Consider the following 24,098-nt stretch of genomic DNA (forward strand, 5'->3'; position numbering starts at 1 on the left):
TTGACTCTACATGCTTCTAAATGAAATTGCTATTTTTCAGTTCCATTATGCATAGTCAACGTCAGGTGAAGAAAAATCTAACCAATTATTCAGTTTTTTTTCCATTTTCGATATGTTATGTAGTGCATGCTCCATCTCACTGCTAACTGCGAGGAAGAAGGAGAAGGAGAAACAATGTTGGCTGCACGAGAGCAGGACAAATTTCATAAACATGAGTCAGGTGCTGAGAAAAGGAAAAAAAATTAAAAAGATGGAAGAATTTCATAAGTCACAGCAAAGATCGCAGGATACATTTGCTAACACTTCCAGAGATGTGGTGAATAGCTGGATGCACGTGACTGTGTCTGTAGGCTACGAAGAAAAGATCTAAAATCTGAATGACTTGTAGGCTATAGACTTGAAATATTGAATTGTCACACACTGTCATACTTCAGCATGCCAAAATAAAGTGACAGCTGAGCTGACTTGATGAGGTAAAACCAAGAGTTGAACAGTTGATTTTTTCCTTTGAAAGACTATAATAGCAAAACGTCATAGCTGAGACTGTGTGCGTGATGATGCTGTATGACTGTACTTGTTAAAAATGTATTGCACTGAGATTACGCGTGCAGTAGAACTAGAACAGCTGCATGCAGTAGAACTAGAATAGCGGCATGCAGTAGAACTAGAACAGCTGCATGCAGTAGAACTAGAATAGCTACGTGTGCGTGACTGTGATTCATGCACATGCATGTCAATGAGCAGGGCCTCACATGTCAAATTTGCACAGGGCCTTGCACCCCCCTGCGACGGCCCTGGCTGCTGGTATTGAAATCAGTGGTCCATTCCAACTGAAATATTACCATACCGTGCCAGCTATGGAATTCACTTTTTGGACTACACACTGCAGGAGTTCTCTATAACTATAATCGTCTATCTGATTGAAGGAGTATGTATTTATATGGTTACTTGTTCCATAAAGCAGCTTTCCATTGATACAAAGTCCAATATTAGTGTGTGCTACACTGAGCAATCTTGAGTTTTTCATTGGGTGTGGTTATCAGTGCCTTGTGGGGCTGCTGCTTGCATATGGTTGTTGGTGCCATACAGTTCCCAACAAGTTACAGAAGCTTCATGGGGTGATCCTGTGACATGCCGCAGTTTCGAAAAGCTTCAAACAGCAAATGATGAGAAAACTCTTGCAGAATGCATGTCCTGTATGGTCACTTTGACATTTTGACCTACCCACTTTTTTCTTCCCTGCTGTGTCACCTTCAGTCGTCCTTTTCTTCAAGACATTGCACACACTTGATTTTGGAATGTACAAGTGCACTGCAACAGCACACATTGATATTTTCCATAAATGTTTAGGAACATCTTGATTTTGCAACATAAAATCTTGTTTTACCAGCTGTAGCTACAGAAGAAGAATGGATGTTTGGTGTGCATGATAATTTAGGAAATAAACAGCCACGCAATAGCTGAATTGTACAAGTAGGATTGCCAAAGTTGTGTGCTGTTGGAAATTTGAAGAGAAAATTGGGATCAACTGCCCATTGAGATTGAGGGAGCTGCTGCTACCTTTACTGCCTGAATGATAAACAAACATCATACTATTTTCTTTTTCCTGTGTGTGCAGCAAACGACAAAATCAGTTTTATGGTAGATTTTTCACGTTTTTCCTAAATCAACTTATAAGCATTACCAAGAATGGTGCAAGAATGAAAGTAACTGTATGTGGTAGTTTGGCAGTATAATATTCAAGATTACATATACTCAAGATTACGTAACATAAACAAACAGGCACTCATTGCCCAATAGAACTGGTCCCTGTCTGTCCCTATCTTCTCTGCTTTTGTCCTTTTCATTTTCTCCTAATGTTCTTACTTGATTTTATAGAGGCTGGACATAGTGACATAAGCCTCATCTTTGTTTTGCTTTGTAGTAACACATGTCTTAGCATCACTGTTAATAATGGTGTGCTCTGTTAGGGATGCTAATTGTTCTTCTGCAAGTTGGTGGATACCTAGAGTGAATGTATCCTGAACTTTAGCAGCAGGGTCATCTTTGCTTGTGGGGCTCCCACTCAGCAGAGTGGACTCTGATACCTCTGTGTTCATGCCAGTGTTCCTCCTTCTGCTGTCTAACGTTTCTCCACTTAATGTATTGGCCGGGCAGGGATCCATCAGCTGGGCAATGTCATCAGCGGCTATTTGCTCTGCTTCAGAACAATGCTGCTCTTCAATTTTCTCTACTGGGACGATGTTAAGGTCACTGAACACCTCAGGGTTGAAGCTCACTGGAAGAGTCTACATAAATAGAACAAAGTCAGCCATGTTTGACCATCAGAGAAATGGTTATGACATAATTTTAAATCTCCCCCATCACTAACTTCATCACATATACAGAATCACATATACTCAATCTTGTCTGTACTGTAAAATGCCTTACCTTAACTGGCTTGTATATCTGCACCAGTGTATGCTTCGGGTGTGGAATGTTTGGCCATATGTAGGTGTATATCCTGTGTATGTAAAACAAGACAAGATGTTAACACTGAAACATATGTAAATTAATTCTAGCATGTTCTGGTAATGTAAGAGAGATGACCTACTTTCTTCTCCAGAAGAAGACAACACTCCAAATGACCAGCAAGAAGGTGACAAGACTCACAGTCAAGTAATACAGTAGCACCCGAGCTTTCTCTCGTTCCTCATGAAGTTCTTAACCAAAGAGGACAAGACAGGAGACAGAAAAGAGAGCAAGCAGTGAAGAGCCAGTGATGAAGACCTTGGATATTCTCTGTTTTGTTGCTTAACAGAGTCTTAACTATGTACACTAAACTGGTCTTACCAATGTTGGTGGAGAAATTCAGAGTTGTGCTCCACTCACTCCAGCTGCCCTGTAGGTTGGTTTTTGGTATTGCTCTCACTTTGACATGATAGTCTGTATTTTTTTGCAGGTATTCCCCATCAATGATCAAAGCCTCTGATGTGATGTTACGAATCTAGGTTCAGACATGCAGGGAACAACAGGATTAGTTGGTCACACAAGACTTACTTTTCTCTCTGTTCAATTCAGACTTATCTAAACTAGAAGGTAGAAGTGATAACTCGAACAACTGAAGTGAAGAAGCTACCAGTGTGTTGGTCGTACTCCTGATGTGAACTTGGAAGAGTTGATTGTTTGCTTTAAGGTAATCATCTTGGTATGGAATCCGAATATGAATTACAGCTTTGTTTGCCGTTCCATGGAAGGTTGCATTCCACACTTGGGGACTTCTTGGTTTAACTGAAACACCATGAGAAAATAACCTTGGTACCGTGATGCCAACGAAGTACAATTACCTCTGTATCAACATATTGGAAATGCCTGCAGAAGACTCTCCTGCCTGGCCTTTCAGTGGTACATGTTCTAAGAAGTACATGTTCTAAGTAGTACATGTACTAAGGTAACATCACTACCACTGAAACTCATCAGTCTGATTGGTTAACACATGCATGGTTTAGTTGGCTAGACAGAATCCTTTTTAAGTTTTTACTTACCTTTGATAAATGTACATTGCGTTCAAACCAAAGCGATAAAGTGTAAAAATTAAAGATAAAAGATTAAAGATAAAAGATAAGAAATTAAAAATTAAAGGTTAAAGATTAAAGGTTAAAGAGAGACTGACATGCCCTTTCTGAACACATTTTTTAACGTTGGAAGTTTGAATCATAACCGAAAAGAGGCGTGGTTTTAGGAATTCAAAGCTATTGGCTACTGTCTTCCTGACGTCATCGCTCTACCGCTACCGCTCATACCGCTCATGTCCGCCGACATGATAACTGACCGATAAACGTCGATTAATATCACAATTCGGTGAGTATTTTGAAATCTGTTACAAACGACAGTAACACACAGGTACGTGGATATAAAGTTTTTATGTTTGGGTTTTAAACATGAGCGGTAGCGCGGTGACGCATGACATGGATCCAGTGATCCACAACTCTCATACGTTGTATATGTAGCCGGGTGGGGATTGATTCCTAAAGTAACAAACTACCGGAGGGCGCTGTGTCTTGTGGAGCCTCTCCCAGCGCGAGCTAGAACAGCGGAGATTAAACCGGAAGTTACGTTTTTTCGTTCCCTTCCTCAAGTACTCTGGAGTGATCGGCTGTGTTTCTAAGAGCTTGTAAAAGAGGTAACGTTCCATGTTAAAATGGTATCTAATGCAGAACATATCGAAAGGTTCATGTTAATAATGCTGTGTTAGATGTAATATGTGAGATCTGTTGCCGATTGTAATGTTATACTGTGTGATGTTCACAGATTTATTGTTGGAGCGTTTCCATGTGTAAAGGATAGCCAGGCAGAGTTAGGCATCCATCACACCATGTGGGGGAGGACCATGTAAAACGCCATACTTGTGAGTGTTAGCTAGGCTAATCACATTTATTAGCTACAGATGTTGTGTTTGGTGGCAACTAACTTTGTGCTTTTCATTTGTTTTATTTATTTTCGTGTAACAGGGAGGACCCTGCAGTTGTTTATTGTGCAGTTATTTTATTTGGTTATTTTCTTTCATTTGATTAGGCACTTGTATGCTAGGTAGTTTCCACAGGCTAGCTGCACAAGAGATTGGGCATTTTATAGGCTAAGAGCCTGAGATTTATGTTGAGCAGTATCATTGTTGAAACTCTAAATGTATTAATGTAATTTTTCTAAATCATAAAATTGATCGGAATAAAGAACCCTGTTTTTTTATGTTGTCTTGGGGTATTTAATTTTACCAGGCTGCGGAAGCCGACATGCGAACTGACTGGTGTCTCCGTATCCACCGGCACAGTTTGTCCGTGGTCACATTCCAACTCGGAACATAGCCTGTAAATAGGAATTATCAGATTTTGATGTCAGTATCACTTTAAAGGTTAAAGGTCAAAGATTAAAGATTAAAGTCAAAGGTTAAAGGTTAATGATTAGCCACTACAACTACATTAACACTGAACCACCGCTTCACTTTTTTACAACTCATCTGGCATCAGTGCAGGTGTTTTGTACATAATGCTGGCGGTGATGCCACATCAAGTTTAGCGTTTAAAACGGATATTACAAAGTTTACTTTAATTATGTGAATTCCCAGATCACTGCCAGCGGCAGATTACAAAACCATTACAAACTCATTATTACAAACTGATTGTTCTTATTGGGGGGTGGGTACTGAAGGTACATAGCCATCCTATTGTTTTTTTTTCTGTTTATAATTATGGGGTCACCCACCCTGTTTGCCCTGATTTATCTGTACCTTTTCTTCTTCTTCTTCTTCTTCTTCTTCTTCTTCTTCTTCTTCTTCTTCTTCTTCTTCTTCTTCTTCTTCTTCTTCTCATCATTATTATTACTATTATCATTATTACTATTATCATTATTATTATCATTATCCATCCATTCATTATCTGAACCGCTTATCCTGCTCTCAGGATCACGGGGATGCTGGAGCGTATTTCAGCAGTCATTATTATTATTATTATTGTTATTATATAAATTTCCTTTAACGTCATGCTATAATACAACATAATAACTGGGTCCATTTCTTGGGCCTCGGGTTAGGATGAGGTAGAAGTCTATTTGATGGATAGTGCCTTTCTTAGGATATGAGATGTTCCAAGTAGTGCCATCTTCTGCACTTCTTGTATTCTGATTGTTACCCGGGATCCGTTGGGTGTATTTCTCCATCCCTTCTTTTACAAGTCCCAGGGCTCCTGTCACTACTGGTATTGTTGTGGTTTTTATAAGTCCCAAGGCTCCTATCACTGCTGGTATTGTTGTGGTTTTTACAAGTCCCAGGCCTCCTATCACTACTGGTCTTGTTGTGGTTTTTACAAGTCTCAGGCCTCCTATCTCTACTGGTCTTGTTGTGGTTTTTACAAGTCCCAGGGCTCCTATCACTACTGGTATTGTTGTGGTTTTTACAAGTCCCAGGGCTCCTATCACTACTGGTATTGTTGTGGTTTTCATTCCTCACATTCGTTCAGTCTGGATTTCAAGGTCTGTATATCTGGACAGTGTTTCAGTTACTTTTACTGAGGTGTTCCTTTCAGTCGGGATGGACATGTCAATGAGTAGGCAGCTTTTTTCTTTTTTGTTCTTGATGGTGATGTCTGGTCTGTTGGCCTTTATCTCAAGATCCGTCTGTACTGGCATGTCCCATAAGATTGTGATGTGGTCTTTTTCTGTTACTGTTTGGGGCTCGTGCTTGTACCATTTTTCTTTTGTGTTGATGTTGAATTCTTTGCAAATGTTCCAGTGCAGGTATGCGGCCTTGTTGTGTCTTTGTATGTATTCAGTTTTGGCCAGCTCAGGGCACCCTGCCACCATATGGTCAATGGCTTCCTGGAATTGACCACACATCCTGCATGCTGGGTCTGTGCCATCTTTGAGCATTTTGCTCCGGTAGTAACTGGTCTTGATGGCCTGGTCTTGGGCAGCGATGATGAAGCCCTCTGTTTCGGCTTTCAGCCCAGCTGTTTTGAGCCATTGGTTGGTCATATGTTGGTCTACAACTTTCTCACCTTCTCTTTTTGGGTATTGCCCGTGCATTTGTTTCCCTTCCCATGTTTGTTTCATTTGTTCTTGGGCATGACACTTTGCTTTTTGTTTGACTTTCCGGGCGTGGATGGTTGGAGCTTCATTTTCAGGTTGTGGTGTTTCAGGGAGGCGGAGCTCTCTTCTGAGCATTGCGGCTTGGTTGTCTACGGAGTACTTTTTGTTTTGTTTTTCATGCTCTCTAGCAATCATGAGAAGGGGGTCATTTCTGGTGTTAAGGTAAGTATCTAGGCCTAGTGTTGTTGTTTTGTAGGCAGGCTGGATCAGACCCCTGCCACCCTCGTTTCTGGGGAGGTACAATCTATCCACATCTGATTTTGGGTGGTGCATCCTCTCTAAGGTGAGTATTTTCTTGTTTTTCTATCTAGTTTCTTGAGCTCTTTTAGTTTCCAGTCGACGATGTTGAAGCTGTAAGTTACGACGGGTGTAGCCAGGGTGTTGATGGCTTCCATTCGGTTGGATGCATTGAGTTGGGATTTTGTTACCATTCGTATTCTTCGGCAGTACTCCTTTCTGATCTTTTCTTTCATTTTGGCATGTTGTATCCCGTATTTGTATGTGCCTTCTTGGCCATTCATTCATTCATTTATTTATTTATTATTCTAGTATTTATTATTATATTATATTATTTTTGTTATTATTTTATTATTATTATTTTTATTATTAGGGGGGGTATTCGGCATGTAGTGCTGGAACCCTATGGATTTGACTGGGTTTGCTCTTCTTTTTCTGCTTTTTCTTGTTGCACTTTAAAGTATTGACATGGTGCGTCAATAGTGACTTTAATGTGAGGCTGGATAAAAGTTCTCTGATAAATCTCCGTGACCATCAGCTGTATTGTGGTGTTTCAGCAGTTGATCTATTTGTCTGTTTCAGAGGCTGATCAGGCAGATGGACGGCCTTCTGAGAGGGTGCAGCCAGTCAGCTTTCTAAACTTGCTTCACGGTTTTGTGTGAAATTACCATTCTGAACTCTGCATGTGAAGCCATAACATTATTACCTATCGTCTTCAAGTTGAAAGACCTGTTGATTTTCCCACCGCTTTTTAACTGAACGGTTACATTGAAAGCAGCGGTGATGGGAGACAGCTCGCTGGACGTGATGGTCTTCCCAGAAACCTCCAGACACTTGGTGGTACTCTTAGTCATATCGCAGAAGCTGTGGACGGAGCAGAACAGTGCTGTCAGCTCAGTGTGCTCTCATGACATCATGCTGTGTTTCTGGTTTAACACAAAGATCTGAACTTTACCAGACAGTCATGTTCCGGATGTCATCATCTTCATCATCTTCATCATCTTCATTGGCATTTTTGCCAGCAGAAAGGTTGCATGTTAGACTGTTTCCTGCCTTCTGACTTATATGGGAGGTACAGATGAGTCTGGGCTCTGCAGAGAAAGGTTCAGCAAACAACACGACATTTATTTGCTGTAAATAACCGTTACAAACTTTTGGGAAGTTCGACAAAAGAGTGATAGAAAGATATCACTGTTATCTTGCCAATTACTTGTCCCCCCTCCTCTTTTTTCCCCTCCCCAATTGTACCCGGCAAATTACCCCACTCTTCCGAGCCGTCCCGTCCCGGTCGCTGCTCCACCCAATCTGCTGATCCGGGGAGGGCTGCAGACTACCACATGCCTCCTGCGATACATGTGGAGTCACCAGCCGCTTCTTTTCACCTGACGGTGAGGAGTTTCACCAGGGGCACCTAGCGCGTGGGAGGATCACGCTATTCCCCCCAGTTCCCCCTCCCCCCTGAACAGGCGCTCCCGACCGACCAGACGAGGCGCTAGTGCAGCGACCAGGACACATACCCACATCCGGCCTCCCACCCGCAGACACACGGCCAGTTGTGTCTGTAGGGACACAATGTCCCCCGTGTTGGTAGGTAAGGGAATAGACCGCTACGCTACCCGGACGCCCGCTAATAAACGTTTATGTCGGCTCACAATTGTAGGTATGACACATCTGACTTTATGACTATATTTTGTGCAAATACATCCATCCATCCGCGAACTCGTGTATTGCTAACTCGTGTATAATGTAACGATCACGCGGTGCGGAATACACGAGTTCGCGCCCCGGCTGTGACGGTCCGGTCGGGGACGCCCTTCCCGAAGGAAGGGGACAATGCAACGATTACGGATGAATAGGCTCGGTGGCCCTTGACTAATGGGTCGGACCCTTTAGTCGACTGGTTAACGTTGTCGCCCGCGGCGTCCGAGTTCGCGTCGGATGCGGCGTCCCGAGATGCATCCTGAATTTGCTGCAGTATTATGATTCAGTTTCTAGCAAGACATTTATATTATTATGATTATGAGTATTATGATTCAGTTTATATCAGTACGTGTTTATATTATTATGATTATTATGATTCAGCTTCTATCAATACGTTTATATCATTATGATTGAGTATTATGATTCTGTCACGTATCTGGAAAGAACCCAAAAGCAGACGGGACAACCAGGTAAGGGAAGAAATCAAGTCTTTATTGAAGTGGCCGATCCCAGGGGTAGAGCAGGAGTTGGCTCAGTGGCAGGTAGACTGGCAGGCAGAAGTCCATGAATGGCTGCGTTCCAGCGAAGACTGGTCAACAGTGGGGGCCTTTTAAGGGTGATGGCGATTGCTTTGATGGCCAGCTGGTGTGCCGGAGTGAAGGGGGGGTCAGCAGGTGTCAAGGGCGATTGCTTTGACGTCAAGGGAGAAAGGGCGATTGCTTTGATGTCAAGGGAGAGAGGGCGATTGCTTTGATGTCAAGGGAGAGAGGGCGATTGCTTTGACGGCCAGCTGGTGTGCCGGGGTGAAAGGGGGGGGGGAGTCAGCAGGTGTCAAGGGAGAGGGGCTGTGACAGTACCTCCCCTCCGAGGGGCGCCATTGGGCGACCTACCAGGCCCGTCAGGGTGCGTCCTGTGGAAGTCCTGGATGAGGTTCACGTCCAGGACAAGGCGACGAGGGACCCAACACCTCTCCTCCGGGGCATATCCCTCCCAGTCAACGAGATACTGCAGGCCGCGACTGCCGGGACGAGAGTCCAGGAGACGACGAACAGTGTAGGCAGGATGATCCTTGATCATACGATGAGGTGGGGGCGGAGGGGCCGGAGGAACTAGAGGGCTGGTAGAGACAGGTTTGAGGCAGGACACATGGAAGGAAGGGTGAACCCGGAGAGTGCGGGGCAGCTTCAGACGGACCACAGAGGGGTTAATGACTTTGACAATGGAAAAGGGACCAATATACCTGGGGGACAGTTTTTTAGCATCCGATTTCAAGGGTAGGACCTTGGTAGAGAGCCATACCTGGTCACCGGGGGAGTAGTCCGGAGCAGGGGTGCGATGACGATCCGCCAAGCGCTGGTAACCCTGAGCAGTGCAGCACGGGCTCGCCGCCAGGTCCGACGGCACCGACGGACATGGGCCTGGACAGACGGAACCGGAATGTCTACCTCTTGAGAAGGAAAAAAGGGGAGGCTGATAGCCGTAAAGGCATTGAAAAGGGGACAACCCAGTAGCAGACGATGGCAAGGTGTTATGGGCATATTCTACCCAGGGAAGTTGTGAGGACCAAGAGGATGGGTTGGCAGACACCAGACAGCGGAGAACAGTCTCCAATGCCTGGTTGGCCCTCTCGGCCTGGCCGTTGGTCTGAGGATGGAACCCCGATGACAGGCTGACGGTGGCACCGATGGCAGAGCAGAAAGCCTTCCAGACAGCAGAAGTGAACTGGGGGCCACGGTCAGACACTATATCACGGGGAAGACCGTGGACCCGGAAAACCTCCCTGACCAGCAGATCCGCAGTCTCTCGGGCCGAAGGCAGTTTAGACAAGGGCAAAAAATGAACAAATTTACTGAAGCGATCAACAACAGTCAGTACAACGGTGTTACCGTCGGAGGCGGGCAGACCAGAGACGAAATCCAAGGACAGATGCGACCAGGGACGGTGTGGAACAGGCAGGGGGCGCAGCAGACCGGCACTGGCCCGAGTGGAGGGCTTATTCTGGGCACAAACAGGACAGGCAGAAACAAAAGACCCAGTATCCTCCGTCATGGAAGGCCACCAGAACCGCCTACGGAGGAAGGCTAGGGTACGGGTTACTCCAGGATGGCAGGTAAGTTTGGAAGAGTGAGCTCACAGCAACACGCTAGATCTAACAGCGTCTGGAACAAACAAGCGCCCAGGGGGACCGTTACCTGGGTCAGGCTGAGTCTGTTGTGCTGCCGTGACCTCCCTTTCAGTGTTCCAGGTGACAGCCGCAGCCGCAACCACACAGGTAGAGGGAACGATGGTGTCAGGTTGGAGCTTGCGCTCAGACTCCTTCCCATGCACACGAGACAGAGCATCGGGCTTGGCATTCCTGGAGCCAGGGCTTGACACCTGACAGGGGACAGACTGAGGCAGAGCAGACTGGAGGCATATGGCATGACAGACGGGACTCCAACTTGAAATTCTGGCCGATGACCAATCAATATGGGGACTATGCTTAACCAGCCAGGGATGACCAAGTATAATGGGAACAAATGGAGAATTGATAACGAAAAAACGTAGCTCCTCTTGATGGTTTCCCGACAACAGGAGGCGCACAGGCTTGGTCTTAGAGGTTATCCGGGCCAGGAGACGTCCATCCAGGGCATTAGCTTCAAGAGGCTGGTCCAGACTCACAGTGGCAAGACCTAACTGCTTCACAACACTTGCATCCAAAAAGCTTTCATCAGCTCCAGAGTCAATTAAAGCCAAAAGTTTAGTGGACTGACCTTTAAAACTGATGGTAGCTTGCAACTGGGTACGTGGACGAGGAGACAGAGGGCAGACAGTTGGGCTCACGAGGATCCTCCCCCTCCCTCGTGAGCCTGCTAGTTTGACGGACGGTGAGGGCAGGAGGCGAGAAAGTGACCAGGCTCACCACAATACAAGCAGCTGTTCTCGGTGATGCGGCGTTGACGCTCCTCTGGGTTGAGCCGGAAGCGGCCGAGTTGCATCGGCTCCGAAGCTGGGGAGGAGTCACGCCTCGGGCTTTCTCGGAGAACGTCAGCCTCAGTCGAGCGAGCTCGGCCCCCAGAGTTTGGAGGTGTGGCCCGTGGAAAGTTGTTGTGACCAGGAAGGCGGCGCGTCCTCTCTCTCCTCCGCTCCCGGAGACGGTTGTCCACACGAATGGCCAGGGTAACCAATTCCTCCAGCCCTCCAGACTCGGGGTAGGAAACCAATTCGTCCTTTATGGATTCGCTTAGCCCGTTGGAAAAGCCGGCCTGGAGGGACTCGTTGTTCCATCCGCTCTCCGCTGATAGCGTACGGAACTCAACTGAGTAGTCAGCGACGCTGCGGGAACCCTGGCGGAGAGAGATCAGTCTTTTTGACGCATCCTTTCCCCGTACGGGATGATCAAAAACCTGGCGAAAAGCAGTGGTGAACTCAGCGTAGGATGAGGAAGTGGAGGCCCGCATCTCCCACACCACTTTAGCCCAATCCAGGGCGCTTCACCGGAGAAGACCCATGATGCAAGCGACTTTGGCTCCATCCGTGGAATATGACTGGGGCTGCTGGTTAAACACAATCTCACACTGCATCAAAAAAGGGCGACAAAGTCCAAAATCTCCATCATATTTATCGGGCGGGGCAACCCATGGTTCCTTAGCCGAAGTTGATGGCGCCCTTGACACCTGCTACACCAGCTGACACCTGCTACACCAGCCGACACCTGCTACACCAGCTGACACCTGCTACACCAACTGACACCTGCTGACCCCCCCTTCACCCCGGCAATCGCCCTCACCCTTAAAAGGCCTCCACTATGGACCAGTCTTTGCTGGAACGTTGCCTTTCATGGACTTCTGCCTGCCTGCCTGCCTGCCTGCCTGCCTGCCTGCCTGCCTGCCTGCCTGCCTGCCTGCCTGCCTGCCACTGAGCCAAATCCTGCTCTACCCCTGAGATCGGCTACTTCAATAAAGACTTGATTCTTCCCTTACCTGGTTGTCCCGTCTGCTTTTGGGTTCTTTCCTGATACGTGACAACCATGACTTTGCTTATATTCATCAATAATTTCTGTAAGAGCTCCTAATAATATTTTGTTTTGACCAATATTATTATATCCATATATATTAATCAAAATTGCAAATGACCCCTCTAAATTTACAACCACAACAGTCCAATGACCATCCTTCTCATTTCTGAATGTTACTACCACCCCCCACCCCCAGGGAATCTATAAAAACATATGGCCACACCCCCAGACCGATTACTGCTGTGAGAAAAAAGAATGTTGTCTCCCCACTGGTTCTTCCAAAATGTAGTGTCCTCTTCACATGAACGAGTCTCTTGCAGAAACATGCAGAGTGCTTTTAAGACCTTTACAAAACAAAAAAGTAGCCTTGTGTTTTACATTATCCTTAAGACCTCAGTCTCTTGCTCACTGGCTCTGAATACACATACAGACAAACCATGGGTCACAGGAGGGGTGGGGTGTTGATCAGTATTGGCTTGGGGTGGGCCAATGAGAGCGTTTGGGGTGGGCCTAAGACTGCTGCAGAGCTCACATGAACCGGAACAGAAAAAAATTGGCGTGGAGAGAAAACAAATGGAGAAAGGTAACGAACTATTGCATGGACATTTTCAGTTTAAATCAATTGTTTCTCTTTCTTTAAGCCCGGTGTTTCTCTTTCTTTAACCCCGGTGTTTCTCTTTCTTTAGACCGGTGTTTCTCTTTCTTTAAGCCCGGTATTTCTCTTTCTTTAAGCCCGGTGTTTCTCTTTCTTTAAACCCGGAGATGCCGTTCTTCAGATGAGACGTTAATCCGAGGTCCTGACTCACTGTGGTCATTAACGATCCCAGGGTTCTTATCAATTTGGGTGTCTTGAAAATTGTTATATAAATGTAATAATAATTATTATTATTATTGTCATTATTATATTATTATCCATCCATCATCCATTATCCAATCCGCTTATCATTATTATTATTATTGTTATTATAGTAATTATTGTCATTATTATTATTTTCATTGGTGCTATTATTATCATCACTATTATTATTGTTGTTATGTTTCTCCTTCTTTAAGACCGGTGTTTCTCCTTCTTTAAGACCGGTGTTTCTCTTTCTGTGGACCGGTGTTTCTCTTTCTTTAAGACCAGTGTTTCTCTTTCTTTAAGACCGGTGTTTCTCTTTCTTTAAACCCGGTGTTTCTCTTTCTTTAATACCGGTGTTTCTCTTTCTTTAAGACCGGTGTTTCTCTTTCTTTAAGACCGGTGTTTCTCTTTCTTTAAGACCGGTGTTTCTCTTTCTTTAAACCCGGTGTTTCTCTTTCTTTAGACGGGTGTTTCTCTTTCTTTAAGCCCGGTGTTTCTCTTTCTTTAAGCCCGGTGTTTCTCTTTCTTTAAACCCGGTGTTTCTCTTTCTTTAAGCCCGGTGTTTCTCTTTCTTTAAGACCGGTGTTTCTCTTTCTTTAAGCCCGGTGTTTCTCTTTCTTTAAGACCGGTGTTTCTCTTTCTTTAAGCCCGGTGTTCCCCTTTCTTTAAGCCCGGTGTTTCTCCTTCTTTAAGCCCGGTGTTTCTCTTTCTTTAAGCCCGGTGTTTCTCTTTCTTTAGACCGGTGTTTCTCTTTCTGTAGACCGGTGTTTCTCTTTCTTTAGACCGGTGTTTCTCTTTCTTTAAGACCGGTGTTTCTCTTTCTTTAAGCCCGGTGTTTCTCTTTCTTTAAGACCGGTGTTTCTCTTTCTTTAAGCCCGGTGTTCCCCTTCCTTTAAGCCCGGTGTTTCTCCTTCTTTAAGCCCGGTGTTTCTCTTTCTTTAAGCCCGGTGTTTCTCTTTCTTTAGACCGGTGTTTCTCTTTCTGTAGACCGGTGTTTCTCTTTCTTTAGACCGGTGTTTCTCTTTCTTTAAGCCCGGTGTATCTCTTTCTGTAAGACCGGTGTTTCTCTTTCGTTAGACCGGTGTTTCTCTTTCTTTAAGCCCGGTGTTTCTCTTTCTTTAAGACCGGTGTTTCTCTTTCTTTAAGACCGGTGTTTCTCTTTCTTTAAACCCGGTGTTTCTCTTTCTTTAATACCGGTGTTTCTCTTTCTTTAAGACCGGTGTTTCTCTTTCTTTAACACCGGTGTTTCTCTTTCTTTAAGACCGGTGTTTCTCTTTCTTTAAGCCCGGTGTTTCTCTTTCTTTAAACCCGGTGTTTCTCTTTCTTTAGACCGGTGTTTCTCTTTCTTTAAGCACGGTGTTTCTCTTTCTTTAGACCGGTGCTTCTCTTTCTTTAGACCGGTGTTTCTCTATCTTTAAGCCCGGTGTTTCTCCTTCTTTAAGACCGGTGTTTCTCCTTCTTTAAGACCGGTGTTTCTCTTTCTTTAGACCGGTGTTTCTCTATCTTTAAGCCCGGTGTTTCTCCTTCTTTAAGACCGGTGTTTCTCCTTCTTTAAGACCGGTGTTTCTCTTTCTTTAGACCGGTGCTTCTCTTTCTTTAGACCGGTGTTTCTCTTTCTTTAAGCCCGGTGTTTCTCCTTCTTTAAGCCCGGTGTTTTTCTTTCTTTAGACCGGTGTTTCTCTATCTTTAAGCCCGGTGTTTCTCCTTCTTTAAGACCGGTGTTTCTCTTTCTTTAGACCGGTGTTTCTCTATCTTTAAGCCCGGTGTTTCTCCTTCTTTAAGACCGGTGTTTCTCCTTCTTTAAGACCGGTGTTTCTCTTTCTTTAGACCGGTGTTTCTCTTTCTTTAGACCGGTGTTTCTCTTTCTTTAAGCCCGGTGTTTCTCTTTCTTTAAGCCCGGTGTTTCTCTTTCTTTAAGCCCGGTGTTTCTCTTTCTTTAAACCCGGAGATGCCGTTCTTCAGATGAGACGTTAATCCGAGGTCCTGACTCACTGTGGTCATTAACGATCCCATGGTTCTTATCAATTTGGGTGTCTTGAAAATTGTTATATAAATGTAATAATAATTATTATTATTATTGTCATTACTATATTATTATCCATCCATCATCCATTATCCAATCCGCTTATCATTATTATTATTATTGTTATTATAGTAATTATTGTCATTATTATTATTTTCATTGGTGTTATTATTATCATCACTATTATTATTGTTGTTATGTTTCTCCTTCTTTAAGACCGGTGTTTCTCCTTCTTTAAGACCGGTGTTTCTCTTTCTGTAGACCGGTGTTTCTCTTTCTTTAAGACCGGTGTTTCTCTTTCTTTAAGACCGGTGTTTCTCTTTCTTTAAACCCGGTGTTTCTCTTTCTTTAATACCGGTGTTTCTCTTTCTTTAAGACCGGTGTTTCTCTTTCTTTAAGACCGGTGTTTCTCTTTCTTTAAGACCGGTGTTTCTCTTTCTTTAAGACCGGTGTTTCTCTTTCTTTAAACCCGGTGTTTCTCTTTCTTTAGACGGGTGTTTCTCTTTCTTTAAGCCCGGTGTTTCTCTTTCTTTAAGACCGGTGTTTCTCTTTCTTTAGACCGGTGTTTCTCTTTCTTTAAGCCCGGTGTTTCTCTTTCTTTAAGACCGGTGTTTCTCTTTCTTTAAGCCCGGTGTTTCTCTTTCTTTAAGACCGGTGTTTCTCTTTCTTTAAGCCCGGTGTTCCCCTTCCTTTAAGCCCGGTGTTTCTCCTTCTTTAAGCCCGGTGTTTCTCTTTCTTTAAGCCCGGTGTTTCTCTTTCTTTAGACCGGTGTTTCTCTTTCTGTAGACCGGTGTTTCTCTTTCTTTAGACCGGTGTTTCTCTTTCTTTAAGACCGGTGTTTCTCTTTCTTTAAGCCCGGTGTTTCTCTTTCTTTAAGACCGGTGTTTCTCTATCTTTAAGCCCGGTGTTCCCCTTCCTTTAAGCCCGGTGTTTCTCCTTCTTTAAGCCCTGTGTTTCTCTTTCTTTAAGCCCGGTGTTTCTCTTTCTTTAGACCGGTGTTTCTCTTTCTGTAGACCGGTGTTTCTCTTTCTTTAGACCGGTGTTTCTCTTTCTTTAAGCCCGGTGTATCTCTTTCTGTAAGACCGGTGTTTCTCTTTCTTTAGACCGGTGTTTGTCTTTCTTTAAGCCCGGTGTTTCTCTTTCTTTAAGACCGGTGTTTCTCTTTCTTTAAGACCGGTGTTTCTCTTTCTTTAAACCCGGTGTTTCTCTTTCTTTAATACCGGTGTTTCTCTTTCTTTAAGACCGGTGTTTCTCTTTCTTTAACACCAGTGTTTCTCTTTCTTTAAGACCGGTGTTTCTCTTTCTTTAAGCCCGGTGTTTCTCTTTCTTTAAACCCGGTGTTTCTCTTTCTTTAGACCGGTGTTTCTCTTTCTTTAAGCCCGGTGTTTCTCTTTCTTTAGACCGGTGCTTCTCTTTCTTTAGACCGGTGTTTCTCTATCTTTAAGCCCGGTGTTTCTCCTTCTTTAAGACCGGTGTTTCTCCTTCTGTAAGACCGGTGTTTCTCTTTCTTTAAACCCGGTGTTTCTCTTTCTTTAAGCCCGGTGTTTGTCTTTCTTTAAGCCCGGTGTTTCTCTTTCTTTAAGCCCGGTGTTTCTCTTTCTTTAAACCCGGTGTTTCTCTTTCTTTAAGCCCGGTGTTTCTCTTTCTTTAGACCGGTGTTTCTCTTTCTTTAAGCCCGGTGTTTCTCTTTCTTTAAGCCCTGTGTTCCCCTTTCTTTAAACCCGGTGTTTCTCTTTCTTTAAGCCCGGTGTTTCTCTTTCTTTAATACCGGTGTTTCTCTTTCTTTAATACAGGTGTTTCTCTTTCTTTAAGACCGGTGTTTCTCTTTCTTTAAACCCGGTGTTTCTCTTTCTTTAAGACCGGTGTTTCTCTTTCTTTAGACCGGTGTTTCTCTTTCTTTAAGTCCGGTGTTTCTCTTTCTTTAAGCCCGGTGTTTCTCTTTCTTTAAACCCGGTGTTTCTCTTTCTTTAAGCCCGGTGTTTCTCTTTCTTTAGACCGGTGTTTCTCTTTCTTTAAGCCCGGTGTTTCTCTTTCTTTAAGCCCTGTGTTCCCCTTTCTTTAAACCCGGTGTTTCTCTTTCTTTAAGCCCGGTGTTTCTCTTTCTCTAAGACCGGTGTTTCTCTTTCTTTAATACCGGTGTTTCTCTTTCTTTAATACAGGTGTTTCTCTTTCTTTAAGACCGGTGTTTCTCTTTCTTTAAGCTCGGTATTTCTCTTTCTTTAGACCGGTGTTTCTCTTTCTTTAAGTCCGGTGTTTCTCTTTCTTTAAACCCGGTGTTTCTCTTTCTTTAAGCCCTGTGTTTCTCTTTCTTTAAGCCCGGTGTTTCTCTTTAAACCCGGTGTTTCTCTTTCTTTAAGCCCTGGTGTTTCTCTTTCTTTAAGCCCTGTGTTCCCCTTTCTTTAAACCCGGTGTTTCTCTTTCTTTAAGCCCGGTGTTTCTCTTTCTCTAAGACCGGTGTTTCTCTTTCTTTAATACCGGTGTTTCTCTTTCTTTAATACAGGTGTTTCTCTTTCTTTAAGACCGGTGTTTCTCTTTCTTTAAACCCGGTGTTTCTCTTTCTTTAAGACCGGTGTTTCTCTTTCTTTAGACCGGTGTTTCTCTTTCTTTAAGTCCGGTGTTTCTCTTTCTTTAAGCCCGGTGTTTCTCTTTCTTTAAACCCGGTGTTTCTCTTTCTTTAAGCCCGGTGTTTCTCTTTCTTTAGACCGGTGTTTCTCTTTCTTTAAGCCCGGTGTTTCTCTTTCTTTAAGCCCTGTGTTCCCCTTTCTTTAAACCCGGTGTTTCTCTTTCTTTAAGCCCGGTGTTTCTCTTTCTTTAATACCGGTGTTTCTCTTTCTTTAATACAGGTGTTTCTCTTTCTTTAAGACCGGTGTTTCTCTTTCTTTAAACCCGGTGTTTCTCTTTCTTTAAGACCGGTGTTTCTCTTTCTTTAGACCGGTGTTTCTCTTTCTTTAAGTCCGGTGTTTCTCTTTCTTTAAGCCCGGTGTTTCTCTTTCTTTAAACCCGGTGTTTCTCTTTCTTTAAGCCCGGTGTTTCTCTTTCTTTAGACCGGTGTTTCTCTTTCTTTAAGCCCGGTGTTTCTCTTTCTTTAAGCCCTGTGTTCCCCTTTCTTTAAACCCGGTGTTTCTCTTTCTTTAAGCCCGGTGTTTCTCTTTCTCTAAGACCGGTGTTTCTCTTTCTTTAATACCGGTGTTTCTCTTTCTTTAATACAGGTGTTTCTCTTTCTTTAAGCCCGGTGTTTCTCTTTCTTTAGACCGGTGTTTCTCTTTCTTTAAGCCCGGTGTTCCCCTTTCTTTAAGCCCGGTGTTTCTCTTTCTTTAGACCGGTGTTTCTCTTTCTTTAAACCCGGTGTTTCTCTTTCTTTAGACCGGTGTTTCTCTTTCTTTAAGCCCGGTGTTTTTCTTTCTTTAGACCGGTGTTTCTCTTTCTTTAATACCGGTGTTTCTCTTTCTTTAATACAGGTGTTTCTCTTTCTTTAAGACCGGTGTTCCCCTTTCTTTAAGCCCGGTGTTTCTCTTTCTTTAATACCGGTGTTTCTCTTTCTTTAATACAGGTGTTTCTCTTTCTTTAAGACCGGTGTTTCTCTTTCTTTAAACCCGGTGTTTCTCTTTCTTTAAGACCGGTGTTTCTCTTTCTTTAGACCGGTGTTTCTCTTTCTTTAAGTCCGGTGTTTCTCTTTCTTTAAGCCCGGTGTTCCCCTTTCTTTAAGCCCGGTGTTTCTCTTTCTTTAGACCGGTGTTTCTCTTTCTTTAAGCCCGGTGTTTCTCTTTCTTTAGACCGGTGTTTCTCTTTCTTTAAGCCCGGTGTTTCTCTTTCTTTAAGCCCGGTGTTCCCCTTTCTTTAAGCCCGGTGTTTCTCTTTCTTTAGACCGGTGTTTCTCTTTCTTTAAACCCGGTGTTTCTCTTTCTTTAGACCGGTGTTTCTCTTTCTTTAAGCCCGGTGTTTTTCTTTCTTTAGACCGGTGTTTCTCTTTCTTTAAACCCGGTGTTTCTCTTTCTTTAAGCCCGGTGTTTCTCTTTCTTTAAGCCCTGTGTTCCCCTTTCTTTAAACCCGGTGTTTCTCTTTCTTTAAGCCCGGTGTTTCTCTTTCTTTAATACCGGTGTTTCTCTTTCTTTAATTCCTGTGTTTCTCTTTCTTTAGACCGGTGTTTCTCTTTCTTTAAACCCGGTGTTTCTCTTTCTTTAAGCCCGGTGTTTCTCTTTCTTTAGACCGGTGTTTCTCTTTCTTTAATTCCTGTGTTTCTCTTTCTTTAGACCGGTGTTTCTCTTTCTTTAAGCCCGGTGTTTCTCTTTCTTTAGACCGGTGTTTCTCTTTCTTTAAGCCCTGTGTTTCTCTTTCTTTAGACCGGTGTTTCTCTTTCTGTAGACCGGTGTTTCTCTTTCTTTAGACTGGTGTTTCTCTTTCTTTAAGCCCGGTGTTTCTCTTTCTTTAGACCGGTGTTTGTCTTTCTTTAGACCGGTGTTTCTCTTTCTTTAAGCCCGGTGTTTCTCGTTCTTTAAGCCCGGTGTTTCTCTTTCTTTAAGCCCGATGTTTCTCTTTCTTTAAGCCTGGTGTTTCTCTTTCTTTAAGCCCTGTGTTTCTGTTTCTTTAAGCCCGGTGTTTCTCTTTCTTTAAACCCGGTGTTTCTCTTTCTTTAAGCCCTGTGTTTCTGTTTCTTTAAGCCCGATGTTTCTCTTTCTTTAAGCCTGGTGTTTCTCTTTCTTTAAGCCCTGTGTTTCTGTTTCTTTAAGCCCGGTGTTTCTCTTTCTTTAAGCCTGGTGTTTCTCTTTCTTTAAGCCTGGTGTTTCTCTTTCTTTAAGCCCTGTGTTTCTGTTTCTTTAAGCCCGGTGTTTCTCTTTCTTTAGACCGGTGTTTCTCTTTCTGTAGACCGGTGTTTCTCTTTCTTTAGACCGGTGTTTCTCTTTCTTTAAGCCCGGTGTTTCTCTTTCTTTAAGCCCGGTGTTTCTCTTTCTTTAAGCCCGGTGTTTCTCTTTCTTTAAGCCCGGTGTTTCTCTTTCTTTAAACCCGGAGATGCCGTTCTTCAGATGAGACGTTAATCCGAGGTCCTGACTCACTGTGGTCATTAACGATCCCAGGGTTCTTATCAATTTGGGTGTCTTGAAAATTGTTATATAAATGTAATAATAATTATTATTATTATTGTCATTATTATATTATTATCCATCCATCATCCCTTATCCAATCCGCTTATCATTATTATTATTATTGTTATTATAGTAATTATTGTCATTATTATTATTTTCATTGGTGTTATTATTATCATCACTATTATTATTGTTGTTATTATTATTATTGTTGTTGTTTTTGTTGTTAATATTCATATCATTCATATCACTAAGTAACGACATAACTTTCTTATGACAGTTTGTCTGGTTTAATACAACACTGCATCCGACTTCCTCTGCCGCACGGATGATGATGGTGATGGTGATGGTGATGATGGTGTTATTGTCGTCACTGAAGGTGGTGAGAGCTTTCCTCTCGTCTCTGCTGATGTTGGATGGCTGTGGCTTCACATTGCTGAGGCAGGCGCACACTTCTGTCAGCGGTTCCCCCGCTTCCGGTTCGTGATGTTGTTGTTACTGACTCCGTGTCTGTGATCAGTTCCACTAGTGGTCAGTCAGTTGAGACTGAAGAGGTCACCTAGACGATGATGATGATGATGATGATGATGATGAAACATTTCTGTCAATAAACGTTGTGTCCAGAGGACCTGGTTCACCTTGGAATGTTAAGATATCTCCAGGTTGCAGGAAATGAATCGACAACCCTGAACATTATCCTGTTAATTTAAACAGAATAGTCTTTAAAGCACAGTAAGTGCAGGAATTTAGTTTTACTGGATATGATTAAGTCAGATTTAACCTCTACTGACTTGTTAATACAGTGTTTTTCCAAGATCAGCGTGCAAAAGTGAACAAGATTTGGAAGTTACTGTAGAATCTGGGAAACAGAGTCTTTATTAGTTCAAAGTCGTTGAATAATTTTGTGTAATTTGGAACGATCATGTTGGCTGTTGATGATGCTGATGCTGGGATAGGCTCCAGCGTCCCCAACCCTGAGAGCAGGACAGGCGGTTTGGATAATGGATGGATGGATGGGTAGATGGATGGATGGGTGGATGGATGGATGGATGGATGGATGGATAGATATTGGCTGTAAGGTATAAAATGTGATAACATCCTCCCCTCATCCCTGTACTGTAAGTCAGGTTGGCAGTATTCCTGCATGTTAACAGGTTAAAGCCTTATCAGGGTAGAGCTGTTAGGATTTACAGACAGAAGCGCACTACATATATTTTATTGTCATTTTCCTCCCTTGGCCCATCAAAGGAAACGTTTTCCTCTTGTAGGGTAACCCCTCTCTTTATGCGGCCAAAGAAAAAACCCTTTCCAGTCTTTATGAAACAGATCCTTATTTCTTCTGAATCTCTCATTCTCTCTGCCCCCCCCCCCCCACACACACGTTTAACACCCCATCCATATGCTGACGACTGCCCTTTACTCTTTCATCAAATCCTATTGGCTAGTTCACACACTTGTGCCAGATTCAAGTTCTTCATTTGTGATTGGTCAAGAGGAAGCACGACACCTCCGCTGTGATGTGTGTTGTGTGGGAACACGAGTGTGAGCAGAGCATGTAAACATCACGCCTACTGACTGATGTGCGTTTTGATGTGAGTCAACTATTTGGTTTGAGTATCCATCAGATCAAAGAGATGGGACTTCAAAGGCCCACATCACACAGGTGGGTCACCAATCATCTTTTGACAGAAGGTGGTTTGCGCTGGAGCTTGTGACCTTCTGACCTTTCACCCCTGGCAAAACCATCAATCACTGTTTGACTGAAGCTGAATCATAACTGTTTACTTCTGGTTTTTTGTTTTTTTTGACTGTTTACTTCTGGTGAAAACAACCAGGACATCAGTATGATGTCACATCCTGCTGGGTTGCTGTACATCATTCAGTAAGAGTCAGTTATCCCTTAGAAAGCTAGCAAATGCCCCTTTTCACAGTAAGGGAAATAACGGGGACATCAGTTTCATCTCCTGCTGCTGAGCTGTGCCATGAGCAGCTTCATGTCAGTTGCCAAGACACCAAAGAGATGAAGCAGAGTAATTATTATACCACCACGAAGCATCTTCATGAGTTATGGGACATTGTTTTCAAGTGCCTTCATAAAAGAAAAAGACAACCCAGATGATTAGTAAGGATGGTTATGTTCAGTAAATCTGAGACCTGCTGGAGCAGCATCACTAAGACGCCGTGAGGGAAGTCTTTGATTTCATTATTTCTGCGGTTTGGACTTCAGTGTGATGTGGAAGCCACCAACCATAACACACATTAATGGTTTTATCATTTTTTTCAAAACACTCCTAATTCACAGTTCTTAACATGTTGTCAATCTGAACATGTACTACTGTACTGTCAAAGAAGAAAAGCAGTTCAACTCACCAGCATCCATCTCTACATCGCCGCTCTGGCCGTCTACCACGGCTGGCATGAGGCACAGGGCGAGACACAAGCCGAAGGACATCTCCTGATCTTCTCTGTAGCTCACCTCTTGTCCTCTCCACACAAGACAAGGTGTTTACTGAGCCGTCACCATGGCGGACGATGGAGGAAGAAGGATGGAGGAAGGAGGAGTGGCAAACACAACTGCTGAAGGAAGGGGGTTGGAGTACCCAACTTAAAGGATGTTTAGAACATGAAAAACACGGCTTTTTTTAGACAGCTAACATCTGGAATGAGTCCTTGTTCGGTTAAAAAAAGATGCTATCAAAGTTGTTGTTGTTGTTGTTGTTGTTGTTGTGTTTACAGCAGAAAGCAGCAGTAAAAGCTCAACCTCAGCGGTGCGTTGGGTAGTGATGGGTACCATATCCTGTCTTCTTCAACCTCAGTCAGAAAATTAAAAGTAGGCCCTTCAAAAAACTCACAGTCCTCGTTTCAGCTCAGGACTCTATTCCTCGTCAGCATTCTGAGCAGGCCAGGCAGTTTGTTCTCGACAGCCGCCATGTTTATTTCAACACGCTCGTGACTGTTCTCAAGGCCAAGTCACCAAGTAAGACTGGATTCTACATAATTTTGTTTCAGTAATGTAATAGCAAACAGCAGCTTGGGTATTGTTGGGTGATGCCTTCCATTTTAACAAGATAATGGTCTCCCTCTCTGTAAAACAGCAATCACGAAGCTGAAGTCTAGCCAGAAACCTACAAACCACTTCCTGTCTTCTCAAGTAATCTGGTGTGCTGTCAAATGGGGCCAGTATGTGCAGATCTGAGTCTTTTACCAGCACAACATGCCAGCCCTTCACCAAAACACAGGCAGGAAGGCCTGCTGACTTGGTGCTGCAGTAGAGCATGTCCGCCGGGCCGTCCAGGAGAACACCAGGGCTGTATTGGGTTTGACGTTACTCACTGGACTTGTTTTTGTGTCTGAATATTGTGTTCAACCCTGCTCAAACACTCGAAATCTGATGACGTTCTAGATAAAGATGTCGGTTCTTCTGGTGACACGCATGTATTTCCTCTTTCATTCCCATCATCTGCTCTCAGTACAGGGTGGCACGGACCAGTACTGCTTAGTTTGAATTCAGCCGTTGTCTTCAGGTATTGTACTGTTTTATCCCAGAGGGTTTCACAAAGGTCAGCACCATTACTTACATCTGCTGTTCTGTGTTAGGGT

General features: G+C 43.7%; 1 protein-coding gene across 1 annotated transcript; it reads right to left on the reverse strand.

The window, feature by feature from the left end:
- Positions 1–836: 836 nt before the first annotated feature.
- il7r (interleukin 7 receptor) lies at positions 837–23,019 on the reverse strand. The gene is made up of 8 exons (XM_056290896.1): positions 22,869–23,019; positions 7,811–7,946; positions 7,562–7,719; positions 3,119–3,270; positions 2,833–2,986; positions 2,594–2,702; positions 2,431–2,503; positions 837–2,288 (listed from the first exon to the last, which is right to left on the reverse strand). The coding sequence occupies exons 1-8, from the start codon at positions 22,948–22,950 to the stop codon at positions 1,863–1,865; spliced, it is 1,290 nt and encodes a 429-aa protein (XP_056146871.1). The 5' UTR covers positions 22,951–23,019; the 3' UTR covers positions 837–1,862.
- Positions 23,020–24,098: the final 1,079 nt, after the last annotated feature.

This window comes from Lampris incognitus, chromosome 12, assembly GCF_029633865.1.
Source record: "Lampris incognitus isolate fLamInc1 chromosome 12, fLamInc1.hap2, whole genome shotgun sequence".
NCBI classification, from domain to species: Eukaryota; Metazoa; Chordata; class Actinopteri; order Lampriformes; family Lampridae; genus Lampris; species Lampris incognitus.